This window comes from Orussus abietinus, unplaced genomic scaffold, assembly GCF_000612105.2.
Source record: "Orussus abietinus isolate OABI.00-Male unplaced genomic scaffold, Oabi_2.0 scaffold292, whole genome shotgun sequence".
Lineage (NCBI taxonomy): Eukaryota > Metazoa > Arthropoda > Insecta > Hymenoptera > Orussidae > Orussus > Orussus abietinus.
In genome coordinates, this window is record NW_019394441.1 from 15344 (window position 1) to 36444 (window position 21101).

The window sequence follows — 21101 nt, forward strand, 5'->3', positions numbered from 1 at the left end:
TTTCGTCCTTGTCCTCTCATATCGCGGCCCCATTGAAATACAACGCACGGACTGGACACGAACTACTGACCCGAAACGTATCTGTTCCGCGTGCGTCCCTAGGTCGTTGGGCAGCGCCGCCGCCAGAGTGCGCCCCTGTAGCCCTCGTGTTAGCCATGATAAAGGGCTGTAATTCAGACGCACAAAAGCGCGTCCACTTGGTACCACGGAATTCTAATTACAAGCGCACGCAACCCATAACCTTGTTCTGTCGGCGTTAAAACGAACTGCTCCGCAAATGCTGGCGGGGATGTTTGAACTGCGAAACGCGCCAGTCGATTTTCTAAGCGAGGATTTGGGGTATCTGTGAAATGCCGAATGCGTAACAGCGTTGGTGGCTGATAAGGATGCAATGCATTGGTCGATTTTCTAAGCGTGGCTTTGGATGGACGGGGAATCTGTGAAACACCAAATGCGTAGCAGTGTCAGTAGATGATCAGAATGCAATTGTGATACACGTGACTGATAATATGGTCACCGAATGGATATCGAAGACAGAAAAATTGGTTGATGAGGCCGAGAACTGATGTGTTCGTTTTTGTCTTTTCAGCAACAAAGGCATCCGCCCTTAGTCCTTGGTTGGATGTTCCTGGTGCTGCCGTTCCTTCCCGCGTCCAATCTTTTCGTGACGGTGGGATTCGTTGTAGCTGAGAGAGTCCTCTACATCCCCAGGTGAAAACTTTACCTTTAAAATTACCTTACCTTTAAAATTAAAATTAACTCCTCTTCCTAACAAGGTGATGTGAAAGTGTCTAATTATTTATAACATTTTTCTCCGAACTGGGTGTACCTAATAGTTTCAAAATTTACCACTTGGATATAGGAGTCCAACATTTCGGAAATAGCATTATTGTCGAAAATTAAGACTGGAGATTGTTTGATCTGACAGATTTAAGCTGATGAGTCAGAAGAACGCTTAGACCGACGCCGATGAAATTTTTCGACGCCTTCCGCATCGCCTTAAGTATCCTCCAGCAGTTTTCAAGTAATTGTTCAGATTTCCATTACCAAGTCTTCTCGAGTGCGTCTCTAAACATCGCAAGGAATCGCAGAAGCTCTCCTCTCCTTATCCTCGATGGAGACTGCAGCGAGCGGGAAACTAATTACCTTCGAAAGTTTAATGCACTGCCTTCTCTCCCGCATTATTGGTTGTTTTAAGCAGGCCGCTTTCGGAAGGCCGGGAATTCAATTTAAAATAACGAGCTTTGCCACTTTGTTCTGCGGAGTTTGAAGCGTTCACCACTCCGTATCCCTAAGGGTTGACATTGGGTTTAAAGCTCGGAGTTGGCATCGTCAAAGGCTCGGGAGGGTGCCCTACCCTGGGACAGCTTCTTTACGAAACACCCACACATCTGCCATTTCTGTGTATACGGAACTGTTTGCAGCGTTGGTTGGACCCTGCTGGTGGTTTACGGGGCTCAGGTGACCTGGACTGCGGTTCCACGGCGGAGAAGCTTGATCACCACCGGTGTGGTCACTCTCCTGATCCTGGGATGCTGCCGAACCGTCCTGCGCAATCGGGATTGGACGTCCCGAGAAACGTTATTGAGGTGAGCCACGTCGACACCCACACCCACCCTAACTCCACACACAACACCTCGGGACTAGGACGCCGGAATACCCATCCTAACTCCACACACAACACCTCAGAACCAGGACGCTAGAACGAACTACGGTGACCGAACGACCACGTATCGAAAAAGTGAGGGAACAGGTGTATGGCGTGACGGTCGTGTGTTACGACCTGGGCAAAGAGAAAATCCGATGAGCCAAGGAGCTGAAGAACCGGAGTCGGGGTCCGTGAGCTGAGAAGTGATTGTTTTGTTGTGTCCGGAGCTGGACGCAAGTGGCTTCTTCTTTATTGCTACGGACTAAAAAGTGGATCAACCTGAGATTATTCTCCGGTTGTTCCCGGGACTACGAAGGTTCTTCCGGGGAGACCTGGAAAAGAACTTGATGAGATTCTTCTAAGGGGAGATTCGATGCATCCCCTGGTGGAAGAGGATACGACGATTCCCGGATATTCTTTGTGCAGGGTGGAATTTATTATTGAGGGGTAATTTCATCTGTCGGGTTCTATTGCTGTTCAATGCGTCATCGAGGTATGTCGTGATCCAGAGTCGAACACTTTTACCTCGTGCAAGCCCATAAATGGAGTAGAATGCGAGAATGTTTGTTTGTAGGGAGTAGTATAGTCCGATGATGCTATCGGATCAGATGATGAACCGAATGATCAAAAGATCAGAAGATGAAACTTGTAGGCAGGTTGCAGCTCGGGTGTTACAAAGCGAAGCCGATATCTCGATAACTCTGGAATTTTCCGACAAATTTTCCTCGTTGCCGCTGCACCAGACGTAACTTCAAGACCCATTAACAATCCTCGCAGTTTGGGTACTTTTCGTTCATTTTCAGCCGGGATGCTGCGGTTGGTCTCTCCGGAACTTTGGCTGGTGTGTGCCCAGGTCCCAACCCTATCCTCTTGAACAAGTAGAAGTTGGCAGTCGACCAGAGACGTAGATTCATCCGTGCATATCCCGTGTATGTGTGTAACTTGCAGTTAGTGTTAGCCGAGTCACGTAGCGATTGGTCTGCCGGGACAAAACGTAACTAAGGCAGAGACGAGATGACGAGGTGGTCCCTTCGAGGTCTAAGGTGGATCCGTTTTGACCCCGGGGGTTCTCTCGTTTCAGAGCGGGCCTGAGTTCGCTGCCACACAATGCCAAGATGCACTACAACTTCGCCAACTTCCTCAGAGATACCTCCCAGCCAAACCGGGCGGTCCTCCATTACCAGCTTGCCCTTTGGTGAGTAGTATCCCATTACTAGTCCTCGGTGACTTTGGAACAATTAAGCCAGCGTTAATTTTAGTGTCGATCGAAGGATCGAACCCTGACCCCTTCGCCCTAATTCCCATTAAGTTGAGTGGGCACCCAGACGTTACTTCGCGTTGATACGTCCAGGAATTATACATAACGGCGAGATGCCATCAGTCCAAGCTGGTGGAGGTCAACATTTCAGCGCTTGAAGTATCAGTTTGGGAAATAAGTTCCCGCCGTTTTCGACGTAACATAACGCTATTAAAACGGCGCGAACTTATTCCTCGACCTAAGAGATGTGGAGTTTAGTCGCCTTTCAGATTAAATCGTTACCTCCGCTCGTGGATAATGAGTCTAGCAATGAATCAGTTTTGGGAACAACGGCCCATCAGCAATCGATCCACCGCTGATGTGTGGCGTGGTGCGGCATTTCAGAGGGTCCAAACCCGCGTGGAAAAAAGTGGGCAGCAGTGCCAATCGAGGGTAAAAAATTTGAAAGCCATTTGCCGGTCGTATATACGCGATCGGTTCAGTGGGCCGGATCTTCGGATGCGACAGAGAATCAGCAGCCCTCTTCTTCCAACCCACAACGGTCGAGCGTCCTACGCGGTGGAGGTTCCACCGGCAACAAAGTAATTATTTACGATCCTTTGAAAGCACACCGAGGGCGCACGCGTATTGCATACAGGTTTTCAATTTTTCCAGTCAAAAGCACGCGGCCATATTGCCGATATATGGAGGCCCCGCAGCTTTCTGCAGCTTTCTGCACCCTCCGTGGTCTTCATGCCCATGGCTACCCATTTTTATTTCCGCTGTGCCCAGACTTGAATGGGGGGCACCCTGGAAAGCCGATTTCGATCCCGATTGTTGAATCCCGCAGAAAAGGGGTAACTTATACCCGGACGGCTCGAAAAGTCCTGGACTCCGAAATATTAATCCAGTTTGTCTTCATAACCGCGACTGCTCTCTCGTTCCTGTCCATTATGTCGACTGGGTGCGCTGCCGCTTTACTGCTCATTCCATGATAACTACCCCTTGTATATATTTATAGGCGTCATTTATTCAGGGCATTCTGCGTACCTAGATGGATTATATAAGGTATTATCGCGAAGCGCGTAATTAGGGATTAAATGCCACTTCGCAGTCTATCGACCCCGAGCAGAGGTACCGCACATGTGTGTGGTTCGTTTGTTTTTATGAAGAATCTTGAGAATGTCTCAAAAGGAATTAAAAGAAGAGGAATTCATACTTCATCAGGGCCTTATTCGAAGCATCCACGTTCACGGTGGAGGGCTTGAATGGATTCTATCCACCCAGTCGGTGGGGGGTTTCATAAATTCTCTTTGACGCCACTTTCATATCACCTTAAGACAAGTTAATTCACACCCGCTGCGAGTTTACCGGTAATGGGTGGTATTAAATGCGGAATCTGAAATTGTTCCGAGGGTGCGAGTATAGGGTGGAGGGAGGAGAAGGTGGGGAGGAAGAAAGAAGACACGAGGTGGTTCCGAGCATGCATTTCCCCTCGGCGCATTTACGGGGAATGGATTCCGTTTGAAGTCCTGTTCGACTCTTTACTTCCCTCTCGTGCCTTCGTTCTAAGAGCCGCCTAAACGAGCTTAACTATTTTTCCTAGGGCACCTTTGCCCACGGACTCGCTCAGGGCATTCAGTAACTTCGACCCTGGAGAGACGTTATCCGCGGTTCTCCAAAGACGCGACATTTTTTTTTTTTCTTTCCCTACGGCAATCGCCCTGCGAAAGGGTTGTGGTATCAAATCGGATTGTCGCGTCTAAAAAAAGGATCCTGCGCGATGTAAAGGTGTAAAGGAACTTAAGTGAAAGGTGGCTGCTGTAGAAAAGGGCCAGAAGGGTTGCAGGGAGAAATAAAAGTGGATATTTAGATGTTCAGAAATAGATGGTCTCATTTTATTTCACGTTTATTTCATATTAATTGTTTCGTTCTGATATTATCGTTTTGATCGTTTTGATATTAATTCGTTTCAGACTTTACTACTTGAATGTGGAGGTTATGAAGAAAGTACCGACGCTCTGAAATTTAAATTTCTTAAAAGTTTGCTCATAGACATTTCATAAATTTTATATTAAATTTGACATTTCATGGGTGAGATCTTATAGACTCCATACTCGTGTACTAAAGTGCGAAACAATTCGGTATTAAAAATTCAAAATAATTGTTGAACCCATCCTGACGAAAAGTGTAATAAGTATTTTAACTTTTTGGACTCTTTCGTATCACCTTAAGGTGATAAAGAGACGAGTTAACAATCCATGAACGAGGGTGTAGAAAAATTGAGGAATATTTCGGGGAATTAACAGCGATCCTATAATCCTTGGGAAATAAAAGCGAAGCAATCAATAGGTATTTGTGTGACGGTACTCGATCGTTCATTACCACGAGTGCCATTACCCGGGTGGACAAATATACGGATCAATTAAACGCCGATGAATTCTTAATATTTACGTCCTCCGCGTAATCATTCACAGCGGATTATAAAACCCCGAATGGCCATACGGGGGTAGGAAATGAAATGGCAGAGCAGACATTTCCTTCCCGACAATACGGCGATTCGGGCGGGGGTGCGTTTTATCGATATTTGCGCAAGCGCCAAAAGCCAGGAATAATTATTTCGTCGAAGGGGGCGGCAGGGTAAGCGTTAACTCGTTCGTTATATTTAATCCATTATATCCGTAGTGCGAGGAAGAATTAATTCGACCGTACTGCAGAGCGCTTGCAGTCGCACTAAAACGCAGGATCCAATTAAATAATTCAAGTACGAGCGCGCAGCCCCCGATTTGGCTGGTGGGTATGGTTAGGGGTGAAACGGCCCTGGAGTAAAACGGGCCTGCGAGTTGCCACCCTTATACGCACCCGGCGCATTCCAATCCGCAATGAGGCATTCGTCTGCCTCCAAATCCTTGCGTGATTATGCACGCGTGAAATCGAGGGCATGGGCTGAAAAACAGGGAATTATATGCCTGGTCGCTGCTGGGACCTCAGAAAGTGGGTAGCGGTGATCATGAGTTCATTTGGATGACGTATTGGGTGATGGTGACTAGTGTTGTGTGGTAGCTGGTGTTGGGATGATGCCTAGTTTTGCGGTGGTGACTGATTTTGGGATGGTGGGTGGTTTTGAGGTAATGGTGACTGATTTTGAGGTAATGGGTGGTTTTGAGGTGATGGTGGCTGGTTTTCGGGTGATGGTGACTAGTGTTGTGTGGTAGCTGGTGTTGGGATGATGGCTAGTTTTGCGGTGGTAACTGATTTTGAGGTAATGGGTGGTTTTGAGGTGATGGTGGTTGATTTTGGGGTGGTGGCTGGTGTTAGGATGATGGCTGGCTTTGGGGGCATGGTGTCTGGTGACTGATTTTGGGATGGTGGGTGGTTTTGAAGAAATAGTGACTGATTTTGAGGTAATGGCTGGTTTTGGGGTGATGGTGACTAGTGTTGGAGTGGTGGGTGGTGTTGAGATGATGGCTAGTTTCAGGGTGGTGGCTGATTTTGAGACGGTTGGTGGTTTTGAGGTGACGGTGGCTGGTATTGGGATGGTGGCTGGTTTTGGCGTAGTGGCTGATTTTGGGATGGCGGATGGACTCTGACCAGCGACGAATCGTTCCACCGGGGAGAAAATTCAGCGTTTTCGGAAAATCGGCGGCCTCGTTTGGCACTCCGCCTCGACTAATGGACGATGGGGGAGGAAAAGCGGGTGAAAATGAAGGCGTTGTCTCGTGGTGAGAGCTCTGGACGATCGAACACCTCGTTTTCGAATCCACAAAGGCAACGCCGAACGCAATTGACTGATTCATGAATACTCCCCTTTGTCTCGTCGTCTCGTCGGATCGACGTTTTCCTACGAACGAGTGTATCTACGTCTGCACCAAAGCGTATGCACGGATACAGATGTAGCTGCATATGCATTGATGCAGCTGTACGTGCATCGATGCATCTGCATCAGCACCATACATGTTTCCGAATCGAATCAGTGCTTCTGCGACGAGAAGGGGGGCGACGATGAAAATGTCCGATTTTTTGCGAAAGAGGGAACCCATTACCGGTGAAACGATCCAGACTATCAAATCTTCGATTTGGAAAAACGGAAATGTCGGAGGTTTTTCACTTCAGATTCATTTCTTTGCAGAATTTCGTGTCCCTTAATATTTAGAACTGATCGGAAGAACTTCTTCGCGCAATATTCGAAACTTCACCTACCCTATATTTCGCGCGGACTTTTATGAACTTCCCCGCACTGCATCTCAGGTAGAGCCGATGCATTGTAAGTACGATATTGCAATATAGTGCTCAGGTAGCAGTAGAACGTAATATCAAGCATAACGGGGAAAGGGAAGGGCAGCTTCCATTCCGAGAACGATCGGACGAGAAGGCGATATCATTGAACCCTTGCATACAGAGACCGGGCCTTTGCACATTTGCATCCCTTCCGGAAGGACTGCTTCTGACGAGCGTTGTTTCTGGGTCACTTCCGGTCTGCAGCTCGGAACAATGGGTGCGTTTCTACCGACAGAAGCTTCCTACAGGCAAATGCCTGTTTCGCAAAATCAAACTACAGCATTTTTGCGACCTAATTGCATGGGAACGGTCCTTATTGTGTGGTAAGTGCATCTCTTCCGAAAGAGCTGCTGGATCGTTTCTGGGTCATTTCTGATCTAAAATCCAGAATGATGGGTTCACTTCTGCCAATAGTAGATTCCAAAAGAGAGAGTAGAGAAGCGGCCGCCTTAAAGTGGTCTGCCAAACTTCGTAATCCGGTGCAGCCACCCACCTCATGGACGGGTTGGTGAAAAGTGGGCGGAGGGGAGTAGAAGCGAGTGGAAGCGGGGTAGGTCCCTGGTAAACCAACAAAACTGCATTAATTAACTCGGAACGCTGCGCTAAGGGGCGAGACCCAAGAGGTGCTTGTTCACCACTGCGAATGTACTTCGTCTTCCCCTAAAGTAGCCGCATGCACGGCCATTGTGGAGCCCTGCAGTTGGGGGGTGCACTTGGTCCCACGAATGTGTTCCTGGTTCCTCCGAGGGCACTCTGGTCCCTTCGATAGATTCCGTGTTGTATTTTCAGCTACGCTTTGGTCCAATGACTTCCATCATTAGTTGGGTGACGCATGCTTGAGACCCTTCATCTACCACCAAATCTTCTGCAGAGTGTTTTGTGTGGTATCAGGTAGACGATCAAGTTCCCGACCTTTAAATTACATTACGCTACTTTAAAATCGTTTGGAACTTGTTCCTCCACCTAATCCATTACTCGGACTCCGAGAATGAACGTTGGGTAGCCGTAAACGTATAGATCAGCACGATGACGGGTAATTGTGTGGCACCGCCATACACTTGGAGTGTCGCCACAGGATATCGTCGGGTCTCCCAGGGTCCCCAAAACGTATCGGGGTTCCGACACCAAAATGGAGTGCTCAATGAACGCCGGCGACCCAGCCACAGCAGCAACCCACACAGCGATAGATCTCCTCCACCTTCGGGTGGGACCCCATCTAATTCCCCGAAGGATTTCTTTCCTGCGGCTGGCTCAAACCCGCGTCCGTCAAGGATGAATATTTCAAGGCCAATTTACGATCGGGATCCGAATTCGCTAGCGACTTCGCCGATCGACTCCCATCCTGGCAGCCAGACTGGTCGGATTCGGGCGGGAACAAACGACGGAAATTGCCAGTTAGTCAAAGGTTCAATTTTTCAGAGGCAATAGGGGGTGCACGTCAGCCTAGGAAATGAGATCTACAAGTGAGGCAGGACCGGGGAGTACCGATGAAATGCAATTTTCAGCCGTTGCACCTACTACCAACGCAGTCGTCGAGGCGGCAGCTGCAGCTGCAGCAATTTTTTTTTTAACCCGCCCTGGCGACGTGTTTGCCCGGCTGATTGCATTTTCACGGACAAATATTGCGATATTATGACAAAGCTGATTGGCAGGAGCTGTCTCGGCGCCACTCCACCGGCCCAAGCGTTCTGATTGCACCTGCGTTAATTGCATCTGTGCGGATAATGCGTTTAACTCCCTGAATATCGCGAAAGGCCGTTCGGCTGGAACTAACTGCGTTATTGGCCTTCGTCGGGCCCATCGCGCACATCTCAAGCGTCCATAGCTCTTTTTAAGGTGGTATGAAAGTGCGATGTATACCTACGTACCAAAAAGCCAACATGTTTATACTACTTTTCTCCAGAGTGGATGCACCGAATTATCTGAAACTTTAACACGTGATTGTGGAGGCTCTAGGGAAATGCGCGCTGCTATTGAAATTTGATTTTTCAAGAAAAATCTTGCGTTTAATTTCTCTAACGCTTTTCTTCAGCGGAATTACTTGGTCTCAGGGATACAGGTTATGTAACTTTGATCCGCGACTTTCCGAGTTTATTACAACATTCGACATTACACCGGGTAGAGCGGAATTGCGGCAATAACTTTTACACGTGTCGTTGTTCGTCTTCCTTTATGTTTTTTGCCCTCCTTCGTACTTGAAGACGTATTAAGGGAAAAGACAGAGAGCCGTAAAGGAAAGCTCAATGGATAAAAAGTGAGGAGGAGCTTCGTCTTCAGGAGGGAAGTCTCCGTTTGCTTTTCGTTTCCTCCTCGGCTAGTTGCACTCTTTCTCCAATTGCACCGGAGAACTCGTTTCCACGTTTCTAGGGTTTTTTAGAGGACCCTTTTCAACGAAACCTTCGAGTGACCCTGCATTTCCGTTGCATCTATCATCGAGCTGCCTCGAGCGCTCGGCTTTTCTTCTTCCCCGGAACGATAAATAAAGAGAAACAAGACATGATGAGTTAAATCGTACTCAGAGGGAATAAGGACATTATGCAGGGCACTAAGTATGGTATAAAAATATTTCTAAGACAATCCATACCACGCAAACGTCTTTTTTCTTCAGACGCAATTTCTGGAACCGTCTGAAGACTTGTTCAAATTTGATTAGAAACATTAATTACATTTTTCAAATGATGTCTTCTTGATGAGGTCTTCTATTGTTGTGTTCTCATACGTCAGGTTAGTCAAATTGTAACTTTTGAAGCCTTCATTTTTTAAAATTCAAATTTTAGTTACAGAGCTTTGTTGATGCAGAGCCCATCTCGTCTGAGATGATGTCTTCTATTGTTGTGTTCTTCTACGTTAGGTTAGCCAAATCTTAATTTTTTTAATAAAACCTTGTCGATGAAGAGTCCATCTCGTCACGGGATCTGATTCTTCATTTCGCTTTTCCTTCGGATATTATTTTTCGAGCCGCATTAAGACTTGTTCAAATTTGATAAGAAGCAGCGTTTCGAGATGCCGGGAGTCTTCTCGTGTATTTACTTAGGAGATTTATGCTCCTTGGCTGACGTTGCAATCTCGCAAGCGTAATAGCGAGGTTACGAGAGCTCGTAACTCGTCGATTTCAAAGCTCGTGAGAAGGTTCAACTTGAATTCCGATTGGGAAATTCAATAGTGATGCGGAACGAGGAATTCAATGGGGAACTTTGCCCAGGATGACAACTTTCCAGGGATCTAAAATTGATAGACAATCGGAGCCTGGAAATGGAACTACACCAATTCTCAGTAGAACTACAAACTCCCATAACAAGTTACAAAATAATTCCAAGTTAATATACATATCGGCTCTATCTACAAATTTTAAGGAAAATGAAAAGCAATTTAATTGTTCTCTACTCCTCTTCAACAATGTCTCGTCGAGGAATTTTGGGTATTGACCACCTCCTATAAAAATGATATTTGACAAATATAGTTGGATAAAAAATGGTTAAAAACATTCAATTAATCAACCGAAGTGATATGGGTGCTGTCCACCTTCTATAAAGAAACGAAATTTCCGGGATATGATTTTAAAAGAATAACGTAAAAAGTCGCGCTTTGCTATGAACGGTTCGCGAGCCCTAACCTCACTTTTCAAAAATTCCGCCAGCGACGCACGTTTCCTTTTTCCCAGCAAGCTCCCAAGTAATCGAGCCTGAAAGCGGTAGATTTTGCAAAACGTCGGTAGATGAAGGACAGGCAAGGCAGATTGGTCATGAATATCAGAGCGGATCATAACTGGTAATAACAACCACGGGGTGGGGGTTTGCGGTTCTTGAAGAGCGGTCGCGGTAAGCCTAGATAAGATAACCTATCAAAATTTACGCGTCCCGATATACGTTATATTTACGATAATGCATTATTTGATTGCACTTTTACGACGACGCGCTCCTGCCTATTATTCCTCGGGCTGGGAGCATAAAACTGCAGAGCGTATACGCAGACGCACCGGCGGAGCCGGCTGGATAGTAGCAGTAAATCAACCGAGAGGAAATCCTTCGAATACGCTCCTCAACAATAAAAAACCTAAGGGCAATCGTCCTACTAGATGATCAGCGAGGAGGATGCGCCGTCATCCGCGTTGCTATCAATCGCGACCTGTGGGCATTGATAGGACAAACGTGGGATGGATCAGCGTGTATGTACAGCCTGGGACTTGGGATTTGGGCTGTTGAACGTTTAGAGTACTGTATGGTTGTTCTAACTAGTGATACTGGTATCCTACCATGGTTCTCTTCACTACTTTTCCATGATTAAGAACCTTTGATACGAGAAACGTGGGATGGATCAGCGTGTATGTGCAGCCTGGGACTTGGGATTTGGGTGGTTGAACGTTTAGAGTACTGTACGGTTGTTCTATCTGGTAATACTGGTACTACTGGTACTACTATCACTACTGGAACTACAATGGCTATCAATCGCGACCTGTGGGCATTGATAGGACAAACGTGGGATGGATCAGCGTGTATGTACAGCCTGGGACTTGGGACTTGGGACTGGGACGGTTGATTGTTTGGTGTACAGTTGTTCTATCTAGTAACCGCGGTATCCTACTATGGTACTACTTCTCCACAATAAGAACATCAGGGGAATGGTCCTACTAGATGATCAACTCAGAAGATGAGAGGTCATCCGCGTTGCTACCAATCGCGACCTGTGGGCACTGATACGACAAACGTGGGATGGATCAGCTTGTCTGTGCAGCCTGGGGCTTGGGATTTGGACGGTTGGACATTTAGAGTACTGCACGGTTGTTCTATCTGGTAATACTGGTACTACTATCACTACTGGCACTACAATGGCTACCAATCGCGATCTGTGGGCACTGATACGACAGATGTAGGATGGATCAGCTTGTACCCTGGTGGACCTGAGTGCCTTCATTGCGAATATGGTGCCGTCCATGCATGATGTGAAGGCAGTCATGAAGTCATGTCCGTAATTGCACAGCCTGGGACTTGGGACTTGGACGGTCGAATCTTTGGAGTAGGCACAGAGTTGTATGGAGACTTTTTCTCTTCCAGCCTCTTGATTGATGATCCTAGAGGAAGTTCCAGCTCTGTACGTGTACAGGGGTGCGTTGGTGGTTCAATTAATTTCCCAGGGCGTTCTTTGGATCCGAGTGGGACGTTCTACGTTCCGAATTCTCGTCGTACTTCCACGGAGTCGTTTTGTGATAAGTATCGGGTGGAATTGGCGCGAGTTGTCCAGCTCCAATCGCTCGGCGTTCGTTAGAACCGAGGTGGCTCGTTTTTTGTCGGGGAATTTTCATTAATTTCCCTAAGCGCGTTCTCGCAGGGGCTCGGTGGCATGTCGGATCGATTATTTAGGGAAAAAAGCGCGAGGAGGTGCCAGGGGAGAAAAAACATGTCCGCCGCGGGGTGGGCGGACAATTTATCCGCTAACGCTTCCGATCCCTGGACAATGGTCAGTTGTGGCCGGGGCTGGGTTTTAGGGGCGGCATTGCGGCCTTTGTAGTTGGCTAACCTGCCTCGTCATTGTACGCCGGATACAGTGATATTTATTTGAAACGCTTCGGCATAGGAAGTCGGTACGTTAGTTTCCGATTGTGCCGACTGACGGCCCCTACCGCCCACCACCCACCGCCACCCACCACCCACCCCTAGCTTTACGCCCTCATAAGCCGCCACCGACGCAAGGCTATAAACCTGGCCTACCGAAAATTACGGTTCTGTCTGCCACAAGAACCAACCCCATACTGCAACCCCTTTCATCCCCTGCTTCGCCCTCTGTTTACTTCCCGTTTCGGCCACGGTGGGGCGCAACTATCGGCCGGGATGAAAGTTCCATACTTTTTATGAAAACGGGCTGCTCTTTATGAACAGGGGAAACTTCTCCCCAAACTTCGTATTTTACAATTTGCGGATATTTCTCTCTTAGCGTAAGAATCCCCGTTTTTTACACCTTTCCCGTTTTCTATTATCAACAATTTTTCCCTTATTGTTGTACTATGTTCAGAAGTACAACAGGGTGGATTATGTTAACTGAGCTTTTAAATAACGTGGATAAATTTTTGTCTCTTTATTTCCCGGCATCTCAGCCCCTTTAAAAGTACGGATATAAATCAACCCCCAGTTCTCGAGGGATGAAGTGGCACTTCGTCGTGACTAAAAATTGTATAATGTAAGCGATTGCAGTTTAAATCATACTAATAGCTTGACATTACTCAAATAATACAGTTAAGACCAGTTCTTCATCCCCCAATTGCGCCCCATTTTCTCGGGGATCATTTTGGGAATATGCAAGTTTATGAATACGGAATTTTTCTTTCGCTGGGTACCATTTTTTAAATATGCTGCACTTAATCTTCACCTTTTATAAATGAAACGGGTTATTTATTATCCAATAAAGAGACACTTCAGGCCCTCGAAGGGGATGCTCTCCAGGGTGGCTTGCTTGACGTGTAAATATCGAGTTTCCCTCTCTTCGGGGAAGCCGCGATGTCTCGTTAAATCTTCTCCCTTTCTGTCAGGAAAATGGACGAGGATCCTTCTTTCCTACGATTTCCTCGGGGCTGATTGTTGCGATAATTTCAGGTTTTCTCGTTTCTCTTCTTCCCCCAGCTGGATCTTCCTATAGATTTCCTGGGGATGATTTCCCTGACAGCTCGGAACGTCCGGAACAAGAAAGCACTGCATTTCGTGCTTTCCGGACAGTAAAGTGGAGCTTCAACAGTGTCAGTTTTAATAAAGTTCTCCCTCGCAGATCGACGGTCTGAAAATAACCCCCGGAAATTAGTTTCAGACATCAAAGTCTTGTCTGAAACTAATTTCTGTTATCAATGTGTCAGGACAATTCTTAGATGATCACGAGTCATTTGTCAGAATTTCGAAAAATCTTTTCTTTGTACTTCTGGACTTCCAACCTCATCCTTTGTGTCGCAAATCTTTTGCGCTACAAATTATTAATAATCGAATTCCGGGATAAATATCAAGTCTCATCATACAGTGCCCTGCTCCTACAAGTGCCCCATAACGACGGGGGCGATTCGGGGCAAGGCTGCTGCGTCCAACTTTATACATTTACTCCCTCAATATTCTAAACGTTGATATTGTATATGTACGACTAACCCGCCTAGTTGAACTGTTAAAGATTAATCACGTTAGGAATGATTAATAATCGAATTACTCCTCATACAGCGCCCTGGTCCTACAAGACGTGCCCCATAATGGCGGCGGGGGCGATTCAGGGCAAGGCTGCTGCAGGCGCTTCCAAACTGCGCCGTCTGCGCGGCCCTGCAGCCCAGGGAAGTTTAAATAAGTTTCGAAACTGCGGGCTGATTGATTTACTTTTAACTCGAGTCGCGAGTTTTCAGCGGGTCGTGCGCCGCATCGAGAAAGTCCCAAGGGACGCATCTACGGAGACAACCCCAAAAGACAGGTTCCATCCCTGCCGTGGACGTCGAATATTCCCTTCAACGCGAAAAGTATTGCGCAAAGTTTGCAAGAGCTAAACGCCAGGATGGGCAAAGAGCTGATGCCATTTCGGGTCTGACTCGAAAGGGAACGATATAAGTCTTTTGTTTTTGAGTTTGGATTGGATTAGGTTGGATTAGGTTGGCTTAGGTTGGTTTAGGTTGGCTTAGGTTGGCTTAGGTTGGCTTAGGTTGGCTTAGGTTGGCTTAGGTTGGCTTAGGTTGGCTTAGGTTGGCTTAGGTTGGATTAGGTTGGGTCATATAAGGTATGACAGGTACCCGGGAAGTTTTGGGCACGATCGGATAATAGCGGACATTAATGCCCTTCCATTAAACACCGGTGGTACCATATTCATACAGGAGGCATTCCTTTTCCTCGTACGCTTCAGGTAATCAGTTGAGTAATTTTGCTTTCTCTGTACCCTTTCTTTAATTATATCTCTCCGATCCCTCTCCCCCAGCTCTCTTCCCGACCACCCTGAGGAGATATGCAGATCACTTTCCACGACCTGTACTTCCCTTAGGGGTGCATTTCGCCCTAATTGATCCCGTAAGGGTGCCTTTTAAACAACTCCGATTTCACGGACCGACGACCATCCCTTTCTCCATGTTCTCCTCGCCCACGCAATGCTCGATATTTCCTGGACGCTTTTCAAGAAACTTCTCCGAAAGTACGAGGGAAAAGGGACGTTTCACGGCAATTGTTTAGAGATACTCGAGAACCAGCGAGATTGAGTTCAGTCTTTCGAGTACTTCCACTTTTGTACCGAGGACATGTCGATGGGGCACCCAGATAGTGGACAATAAAAACTCCATGCCAAGGAAAACAGATCCATTTACATGTATTGACTTTGTTGCAAGTATTGAAAATCTAGATAAACCTTTTTAAGTCATGGAGTATTTTATTTTAATGCTTCTTCATGAAGATGAAGAGCCCTTTCTAAAGGACCAGGGAGGTTCTAGAAGTCTACTTTTGGCAGTGTAGCTCGGCAAACAAACGCTAGGGGAATCTGCGGCTCGGTTCTTCATCTAGGAATCTCCTAGATGAAGATCCTTTTCTAAAGGACCACGGAGGTTTTAGGATCAACTCAAGTTCATATCAAGTTATGGCGTACCTTTAACGAATAGGGGACAGAAATGGCTCTAGGTCAGCGAACGAGCGCTAGGCGAATCTGTGGCTTCGTTCTTCATCTAGGAATCTCCTGGGGGTAGTCTGGGGGAGGCGAGGGGTTGCAGATATTGATGGAAAAGAGGATTCCTCGATGAATGCCGCGCGAGGGAGAAGTCGCATTCCGGAAAATGCTTCGACGAGTCTCGTCGCCCGTTTCCCCCACGGAAACGTCGGACCATTGTCGTAATGGTCCGTGACCGTACGTACCGATTTCGAAGGGATCTCGGAAATATCGCATCTTGCGGATGGTCTCGCCAAAGGAAAAGCGAGGCTAGGGGGAGTGGGCGATTCGGGGGGGTCTTAAGGAGCCCTCGAGATGATGAAAATCCTGCCGCAGGGGTGCCGGCTAAGAGCTGCCTCGTTTTGGCCCGATTTTCCGAAAACGCCCCGGCGATTACCCCAAATGACACCCCATTTTCCTCCCACTTTTACGACCTACGACCTCCTGGAGTTGGCTAAATGCCGGAGTGCCTCGGTACAATGTCACGACTTTTTACTCGCGTTCTTAAGGTGGTACGAAAGTGTGATACATACGTATCAAAAAGTGAAAATGTTGATGAAACTTTTCTCCAAACTGGAGGCACTGAATCATCTGACACTCTAACACGTGATTATGGAGGCTCTAGTAGAAGAGAAAAGGTGAAACAAAGCGGAAGGAAAATAGTTTCCTCCTCGCCTACCCGGGAAACAGTTCTGCAGGTGGAGGGAAATTATCAGAAATAAGAGGAGAAGGAAAAAAAAGGGGAAGAAATAAAAGCATCCGAGAACTCGAAGGAAGTCGGGGGTCTTCCAGGGATGTATATAGTCCTCGGCAGGAGACGGGGTCGGCAAGATAAGATCCTGGAAACAAAGGTTATCGCGGAGTCCTCCAAAGGAAAGAAGCCAGGGAGGAAAGTCGAAGGAAAGGGGTGGAAGGAGAGGACGTCCGAAGGAAGAGGTCCTGGTATCTCGAAATCGATAATCACTGGCTTGGCCGCCATTCCACGGAAATAGTATCGCCTCTAAAGGGGCATTAGGAGAAGATAAAGGACATGGGGAAGAGGGAGACAGAAACTAGGCTCGGTCACATGTGTTCGATTTAATAAAAAAAAAAAATAAATAAAGATTTGGACCTGGGGCCGGGGTTCAAATGAAATCTCATGCGACCTTTAAGGTGAAATGAAACGTCGAGAGATTTCATCGACGTCGGTAAAAGAGATCCTTCTAAATACCTACGTTGCCGACGTTTGAATTAATATCGTCAGCACGACGTGTAATTCTCGGAAATCCAGCTACAAAATTCCAGGAATCGGAAAATAAGTCAGCGGCGTTTAAAATGCTCAGTTGTATCGCCATTTTGAAAAATGATCACCGTTTTCCGAATTTTACTCAGCAAACAATACATCGATATCCATGTTGAACGACAGCACGACATGTAATTCCCGGAAATCCAGCTGCAAAATTCCAGGAATCGGAAAATAAGTCAGCGGCGTTTAAAATGTTCAGTTGCATCGCCATTTTCAAGAATGATCATCGTTTTTAGGATTCTAATCAACGAAGGTCCTTCAAAAGTTCCTAAATCAAATTGAAGGAACGAGATTTCCAATCAATTTCTTACGATTCGAATTCCACCTTTACAGCGATATCCGGAGAATTTTGAATCCGCGTGTAGGTTCTGTGCTTGGAGTTTCCATTTCGAAGGAAGAACCATGCTCGGAGGAAAATCGATTGCGTCCCCAGGGCGCCACAAATTCCAGTTGTCCTTTAATTGCTAAGGTAGATCTGGGAACGCCGAAGCAGGGATGCAAGGCTCCATTATGTAGAGTACAATCCGAGGGTGGTTTATATTCTGTAAGATGAACTACCGGTGTCCATAGGGTCCCGTTTTAATATTCCACTCGTTTCCCTTCGGAGTTTTCCCTCCCCTTGGAAAATATTCCGGTTTAATGCCGGTGAAGTAGGGACCTACGGATGACCCGAGGGTGACCACCCTTATTGGTTCTTCCGCATACCCCTCTAGGTGCTTTTGTATGCCCGGGGGTCGTATCCAGTGACATCCGGATGTCACCTCGGAATCTGCTCTTCTAGGGTCCTGAGTTAGCACTTTTACGTCCTGGAAATACTAAATAACTCCCTGTATGAACATCCATTTTCTTCCTTTATGATGTTTTCCCCCAGTATAAGTAACGTCAAAGAGGTTTATGAAACTTTTCATCGAACTGAGTGTGTCCAAGCGTTTCAAACTTGAAAATATGAACATGGAAGCTATAAAGAAGGTATTGACACTCATGAACTTGCACTTTTACCCCCTGGAAATACTAAATAACTCCCTGTATGAACATCCAATTTCTTCCTCTATAATGTTCTCTCCCAGGTATGTGCGAAAGTGACGTCAAAGAGTTGTTTTATGAAACTTTTCATCGAACTGAGTGTACCGAAGCGTTTCAAACTTGAAAATATGAACATTGAAGCTATAAGGAAAGTTTTGACACTCATGAACACGCACTTTTACGCCCTGGAAATACTAAATAACTCCCTGTATGAACATCCAATTTCTTCCTTTATGATGTTTTCCCCCAGGTATGTGCGAAAGCGACGTCAAAGAGTTGTTTTATGAAACTTTTCATCGAACTGAGTGTACCGAAGCGTTTCAAACTTGAAAATATGAACATGGAAGCTATAAGGAAGGTCTTGACACTCATGAACTTGCACTATTACGTCCTGGAAATACTGAATGAATTTCAGAATTTGAGAGTTTCATGAAATTGAATGTAAAGAATTAAGTGAAGCTACGCTGAAGAAGTTGTGCAGATATCGCCCGTAGTTTCTGTGTTAAAGGTGCGTGCTTTATTGCGTGGAGTGGATCCCTGGAGCGGTTTACATTCCGCAAGGCGGGACGTGGGCGTTTTTGGGGTGCGTTTTAATATTCCGCTCGAATCCCTCCGGAGTTTTTCGCTCCCTCTGGAAAATCCCCTGCTCTATGGTCACCACCCTTTTGAAAGTCCGAGGATATTTGTATGCCGGCCGGTCGCCTTACGTGACATTTGGGTGTCACCCTTAAATTTTCTCGAACCCTTATCGAGTCCTCGTACGAGATTTGCATCCTTAGGATCCGCCATTTTTTATGATCCCTATGATCTCTCCTCGGTTATCAGACATGTAGAGCTATCCAATTGCTCTAAAATTAAGAGTTCCCATTAACTCAAACAGCCTATTTCTATCATGTAAAAAAATTGAGAATAATTGACATTTGGGTGTCATCCTTAAATTTTCTCGTACGAGATTTGCATCCTTAGGATCCGCCATTTTTTATGATCCCTATGATTTCTTCTCGCTTATCAGACATCCAGAGCTACTTTAAATTAAGAGTTGCAATTAAATGAAAAAACAGCCTATCTCTATCATGTGAGAAAATGTGGAAAAGTTTACATTTGGGTGACATCCTTAAATTTTCTCGTACAAGATTTGCATCCTTAGGATCCGCCATTTTTTAATTGGGCAAAGTGATCCGCAGTAGCCCTAGTAGCGCAGAATAATTTCTGCAATGTATATGCTACGTTACTCGTTTTATAATAATGTTTTATAGCTGCGTAGGAAATGGTAATGTAAAACTTACTTACATGTTACATATATGTTATACATTTTATGCAACGGTTATATTGTTGTTACGTATCCGTGTTTTGTGGGATATGACCACGTAAGACAAATCTTTCAGCTATTTCATTTACCATTAGTATTGTAAGAATAGCTTGATGTTTGGAAATTAAGGTATTTGTTAGATATATCAAAGATGTAACAAAGATTTGACAAAGATATAACAAAGATATAACAAAGATTTAACAAAGATATAATGCCATCTGCCGGACTGCCGCCTAAGTACTGGCAAAGATGTCCACCCTTACAGCATTATAAGTGCTCATAAGCAGCTACCACATCTTCTACAGGGACATTTACGGGTCCTCGAGGAAGTCCTACAGGACCTCGTTAGAGACCCCATGGGTGGGTCGTCGCCCATGGGTATGAAATAATTCTCCCTCAAATAATCACCGTACAGAGGGCTTGGGGTGGGACAGGGAAAGAGGGTGGAAAGTGGAAGGCAAAGAGAGGCATAGAAGTGTTCCAGAATATCCCAAAGCGGGATAATGGATCGGAATTATCCCCGGGCCGAATCCATTAGCCTTTGATAGCTTTTAGCATTTGCCGTGGAATCGAATTTCCGGCTGGACCGACGCAAAGCTCTCGGGGAATACTTTTCGGCACCTTTGCCCCAAAATGGCGGAGGAAGAAGAAATAATCATTTCTCTTCGCCGTGACGTCGCACCTGATGATGTGACGTTATCGGGGGATATCGATTTTTCAAAATTCGTTTCGAACTCCTGGACTTCCGGCATCGACGGGGCGGTTTTCAAAATCGTTGCGGAAAATATTACTCGACGCTATGTGTTTGAACAATGGGAGATGAAAATCCTTTTAGATGAAAACAGGACCGAAAGCTCTGAGCTTCTACTGGCTTCGAGCAAAGCTTCAATTTATTGTAATATCGTTTGGGACTTGAAAGGGATTCTGGTAATATGTTCTGCACATTCGATGTTGGAAGACGTGGAGGAGCCTTCCTTTTGTTAAAGTCGTTTCTATGAATTTAATCAAAATTGCCTGTGGAAAGATAATATCCCTGTATGTCGCTCTAAACGTACAAAACGTTGCTACATATGTATGTATTAAGGGTTTTGTTACAAATTACGTGGATAATTGTAATTCGAAGCTGTTATCATTTAATGCAAGGTATGGAACACAAGAAATGAATTTTGTTACAGATTGCGTATAAATTGAAAATCAAACATATGTACATATAAAGTTGTTATTGCCATACAATGCAACATATCGAACACAAGAAATGAGTTTTGTTGCAAATTGCATATAAATTAAAAGTCAAACATATGTATAATAGCGGATATGAATGCCTCCCCTGCAGATACGGCATCGCTTGTGCAGGATGGAAGGGCATTGATGTCTCCCAGTGTACGTATAAAGCTATTATCTTCACATAAGACACAAGAAATGAATTTTGTTAGAAATTGCACAAAAATTGAAAATCAAACATATGTACAATGGCGGACATGAATGCCTCCTCTGCAGATACGGCATCGCCTGTGCAGGATGGGAGGGCATTGATGTCTCCCAGTGTACAATGGCGGACATAAATGCCTCCCCTGCAGATACGGCATCGCCTGTGCAGGATGGGAGGGCATTGATGTCTCCCGGTGTACGTATAAAGCTATCATCATCACATAATACAAGGTATGGAACACAAGAAATGAATTTTGTT

The 21101-nt window shown here is 45.9% G+C and overlaps 1 protein-coding gene across 1 annotated transcript in view; it reads left to right on the top strand.

Annotated features, from left to right (window-relative positions):
• The first annotated feature begins 622 nt into the window (after positions 1-622).
• The window catches only part of LOC105702675 (transmembrane and TPR repeat-containing protein 1), a 33492-nt gene continuing 13013 nt past the window's right edge, over positions 623-21101 (top strand). The window contains exons 1-3 of the mRNA XM_012430407.1: positions 623-711; positions 1425-1589; positions 2730-2843. Coding sequence (XP_012285830.1) covers positions 623-711; positions 1425-1589; positions 2730-2843 — 368 coding nt within the window. The remainder of the gene's footprint in view (positions 712-1424; positions 1590-2729; positions 2844-21101) is intronic.